The sequence below is a fragment of the Prunus dulcis genome, chromosome 6 (assembly GCF_902201215.1).
Source record: "Prunus dulcis chromosome 6, ALMONDv2, whole genome shotgun sequence".
Taxonomy (NCBI): domain Eukaryota; kingdom Viridiplantae; phylum Streptophyta; class Magnoliopsida; order Rosales; family Rosaceae; genus Prunus; species Prunus dulcis.
The window spans coordinates 10,743,718-10,748,476 of NC_047655.1; the positions used below are offsets into that span (position 1 = coordinate 10,743,718).

The 4,759-nt window shown below is 32.8% G+C and overlaps 1 protein-coding gene across 1 annotated transcript; it reads right to left on the reverse strand.

Annotated features, from left to right (window-relative positions):
• Nucleotides 1-3,080: 3,080 nt before the first annotated feature.
• On the reverse strand, nucleotides 3,081-4,209 carry LOC117631860 (abscisic stress-ripening protein 2-like). The gene is made up of 2 exons (XM_034365185.1): nucleotides 3,898-4,209; nucleotides 3,081-3,470 (listed from the first exon to the last, which is right to left on the reverse strand). The coding sequence occupies exons 1-2, from the start codon at nucleotides 4,138-4,140 to the stop codon at nucleotides 3,288-3,290; spliced, it is 426 nt and encodes a 141-aa protein (XP_034221076.1). The 5' UTR covers nucleotides 4,141-4,209; the 3' UTR covers nucleotides 3,081-3,287.
• Between the last annotated feature and the right edge of the window lie 550 nt (nucleotides 4,210-4,759).

Genomic DNA, 4,759 nt, shown 5'->3' on the forward strand with positions numbered 1-4,759 from the left:
CTCACATTTTAAAAATTTTTTTAGGTCATTCTGAAGTTGAGCCCTGATATTGCCCAGCCAATACAAACACTTTAAGCCCAAAACTTATATTAAAAAAGAAAAATCCTATATTATAAAAAAAGAATAGAGATCTCACTAAATCCGATCATTCTATAATTTTGTGGAGAACTCAGCCACAAAGTTCACTTTAAGCCCAAATATTTTTTGTTTGGCTATATATTGGTTAGATTTTTTTTTTTCTAAGCCCCCAGACGAACGAAAGTCTGGATCCACCACTGCGTAAAATATCCACCTAAAGTGGGCTCTCTTGCTTTTGCCACATGCATGGCTACCTATCCATGCCTTGATGGACGGTCTGGATTCGTTTGGATCTCTCTCTCTCTCTCTCTCTCTCTCTCTCTCTCTCTCCCGAAGTGGATCTGTCTTGCTCTTGCCACATCACATGCATGGCTAGTTATGCAAACCTTGGTGGACGGTCTGGATTGTTTGGTGCTCTCTCTCTCTCTCTCGGCCGGTATGGAAGACATTTCTTCAACTAAGACCTTTTCACTTACTTATTAAACCTTGAAAACTACATATATTTCTATTTCTTGTCAACGGATGACGGCCCCTCCCCAGTTGATATCAGAAGGAAAAATAAAAGTTGATTTATCGTTCTTCACCTGGATGAAGATTGTATAAAAACACCTATCAAATAGGTAAACTTTCTTTTTCGGATAAGATTTTAACCAAAAAATCAGCGATGTGGAAATTAATACCACATTTGACCATTTGGTCATTGAAAACTAGATCGATTTAACATTTGCACAAAACTGAAGATGTAGGCAATAATATATATAAATCCCTCAAAATTATAGTATAATTTTGGACTATAATGATGATTTTTGTAATGAATGATTTGTGATAAGAATGTTAAAAAGAGTTAAAACTTCACTTACATATTCACTCAAAATTATTATTTGGAGGAAAAAGTAGGGTTATTAGAGTCAACCCCTCATTATTCACTTTTAATTTTCTCCAAGTGTGCTCACTCTATTAGTTAAACTACTCCTTTCATCATTGTTAATTTGTTAATACTCCTTTCATCATTGTTAAATGGAGAGGTTTGTACTAATTGAATGCCCCGGAACCCGTTACACACATGAAAGAGACTAGAAGATGGATTTATACTATATGATATAAAAATTGATAAATAAAATATTTATTATAATATGAATTATATGAACTCTAATACCAGAGCAAAAGAAAAAATATCATATTCAATTAATTGAGATGAAGCCTCAAATTTAAACTAATTATTTTGTATTTGCAAGGGGCTTTTAGTTCAAGTGGTTAAGAGTATTAGGGTCAGTTTGACATTGTTGTGCTGTGAAAATAATATTGTGCTGTGAAAATAATCTCTTTCAAATTTGCTGCATGAGAAATCAGCTATGAAGGAAAGCAATTTGGCATTTGGTAAACTATATAGTAAAAGTGATGCTAGTACATAAATCAGTTTATGAGTGTATGGTAAATTTTTATGTAAATGTATTGTGAGATGTGTATAATGACTAAAAAAAACATGATGTTGAAATGGTTCTTTATTTATTTAACTGTTTGGTAAAATAAAAAGCACTTTCAGTTTTGATCTTTATACAATTCTTTTGTTTATGTTTCTTAACCATCACAGCTTCAAAATTATTTCAATCATGAAATAAATAAAGTACCATATTGAAAGTTAATATTTGGATGTTAAACCCAACATATTTCATTCATAATTAATATAATGTCAATAATATGATCAATAACAAAAATTAAACTAATTATAAACACATAATCATATACAATTTCTTTGTGAATAAACTCATTAAACTTGCGGTTATATTATTTCTCAATGCCTCCATTTCTTATTCTTGCTGACCATGTTCTTGTTGTGCATAACCTTCGTCCCAATCTCTTCATCTTCCATGTCACTTAGACAATCTCCACATCCATCTTGCTACAACCAAAACATCTATAAAGATATAAGCACAATCATATCAATGCTATGCTATATGTAATTGTGACTGACTTGCAAACCAACTTATTACCTATATGTCAATTAGCCTCAACAGAGCAATTCATGCTATGCTAGTTTATACATTTCCAAGGCTAATATAAAAATCCCATATCTAGACAAATATCAGCCATTTTCTTAAATGATTCACCTAAAATAACTAGTTGCAGAGGCAGGCTAGAGTCTCAAAGAGGCAATGGCTACAGAGAGAGAGATGAATAGCAAAATTCAGAACTCAAGGAAAGCCTTTTTCCTTGGCTTTCTCAATTAAGATTGTTCGTAATCATGCTCTCTAATTTTTAGTTAAATTTTAATTAAAAATATATAAAAGTTATTTTAGGAGCTCTCTATAAAATTTAAACTCCAATCATGCTCTCTAACTTAGGAAGTCATAAATGCTATAACTCTTTTTTAATTGGTTCATCTCTATTAAAAAATAATATAAAAATAGTTAGCATTAATTAAAGGTTTGAAATACTAATTAAATAAAGGAGCATTAAATTATAGAGAGTCACTAGGAGTCCTCTCTCTCTCCTCATATTTATGAGGTGAATAGAGAGTATAGTTGGAGTTGTATTTTTCCAATTCCTCCATAAAAAATTTCTAATGAGGTGGTTTAGGGAGCCCATTGTAGATGCTCTAACAACAACAAATAGAAGCAGAAATTCATCCCAACAAAAAAATGCATTTAACACACAACCATATTAATTAATTTTTATACCAGATATATTGGGAAAAAGTTAATTTAATTTTTATGCATTCAAGATCCTACGTTTTCCATCTCCCAATATCTCTTGTATAAAAATTAATTAATTAGTTTATATTTATATTAAATGGCACTATTATGAATATGATGGTCTCACCATTGAAAAGCCAATGTAGACTGTTCTCTAATAGGACCAGATACTTGCTAAGTCAATTTATACTAAAGATGGGATTGACAAAATGAACCATGACCCCATGATGGAAATTAAGAAGTTAACACGTAGCACCAAAAAAAAAAATATTTATTTTCTGTGATAGAAAAATAAAGAACAATAATATAGAAATTAACACCAAGTAAACGATATTATTTATTATTAACAATGAGAAATAGATACATAGCGTGCTAAAAGGAAACCAGATGGCGCACTCATATAACAAACACACATTAGCACTCAACAATTATAACATTGTTGAGATCAAACATCACTCATCGCAGATAAGTAAAAACACAATGGATAACTATAAAATATAGTATTTATTTGTAGATTTAGATGAGATGGTGGTGCTTCTTTCCATGAGACTCTTCCACTTCTTCCTTTGTCTCTTTCTTCTCATGATGCTCATGGAAGGCAAACCCACCAGACCCAACTGCAGCTGCTGCAGCAATCTCCTCCTCTATCTTGTGCCTGTGGGCATGCTCTGGGTCTTTCTTTTCCTTGTGCTTCTCGTGCTGCACATCAGATCATGATCATTATTAAATTAAATAAGAGTTAATTCATTAGGGTCTGGTATTTTAATTGTATTATATGTCTCAGCTGGACCATTGTTAAATGAAAGTATCTTTATAATTTTGTGAAATTATTTCTGGGACAGATCTTAATTACATTAGTCTCAGAAAAGACCTGGAAATTAACAAACATTTGGTGGCCTCACATAACATAATCTTTACATACAACCGTTGTATACAATGATCTGCTTTACGAGGCATAATAATTAGTCATTGAGAGATGCCTTGAAAATGTAAGAATTTCTGGTTGTGATCCTTGACTTTTAAGAACGATCACACTGCACAAGTACTGAATTTATAAATAATAAATAACTACAGCTAAGATCATGAATAAAATTAGAAGATTGATATATAAAAGGTGGTTTCATACCAGGGCAAAAACACCACCAGCAGCAACCCCGGCCTCGCCTAGGTGCTCAAGATGCTTGTGGTGCTTCTCCTCCTTCTTGTAGTCAATTTCAGATTCATGAGTGGCAGTGACGCCATAGCCACCAACGCCGCCGGGACGTCCTTCATCAGAGTAACCAGACTGAGGGTAGTCTGAGGTTTCAATGGGTCTGTCTTCATCCTTCTTGTGGTGGAAGAGGCCACGGTGGTGCCTCTCTTCAGACATGACGGGGTATTTCGGGAATTATATGGAAAATGGGACGATGGAAAGCAAGATTATTATGAGAAGAAGAGGTTTTATGATGGTGTGAGGCAGTTGGGTGCATGGTGGTGGGTATTTATAAGGCTTCTTAGATCTAGGTCTAAAACGATTAGCTGTTATTGGATTTAGTCTTCGCTTTTTTGGTTTTAGATGTAGGTTCTTTGACATTTATTATTATTTTTTGTTGTGTCGATTTTACGCTTTGAGGTAAATAAGGAAAACACATTGAAAATCTAAATTTAATGCATTATTTCCTTGTAATTGAATTCCATAATTGAATTTTTGAATTATTTCCTGAATAATATTCTTAATATATGGATAAAATACAATTTAATTTATAAAATGTAAAGACCAACATATTGTACCAATCGATCAGAGAAACACCCACATTAAATTATGTACCTGACATACAGGTAAATAGTGTTATTATTAGCAATGAAAAACTAGTGATAAATCATGCACTAGTACGATTTAATATTTGCGCGACGAAAGTTTGCGCGACGAACAAAACTTCGTCGCGCAAAAAACATTGATGCGACGAAAAAAAATTCCGACGCACAAAGAACACAAAACTAGCGCGACA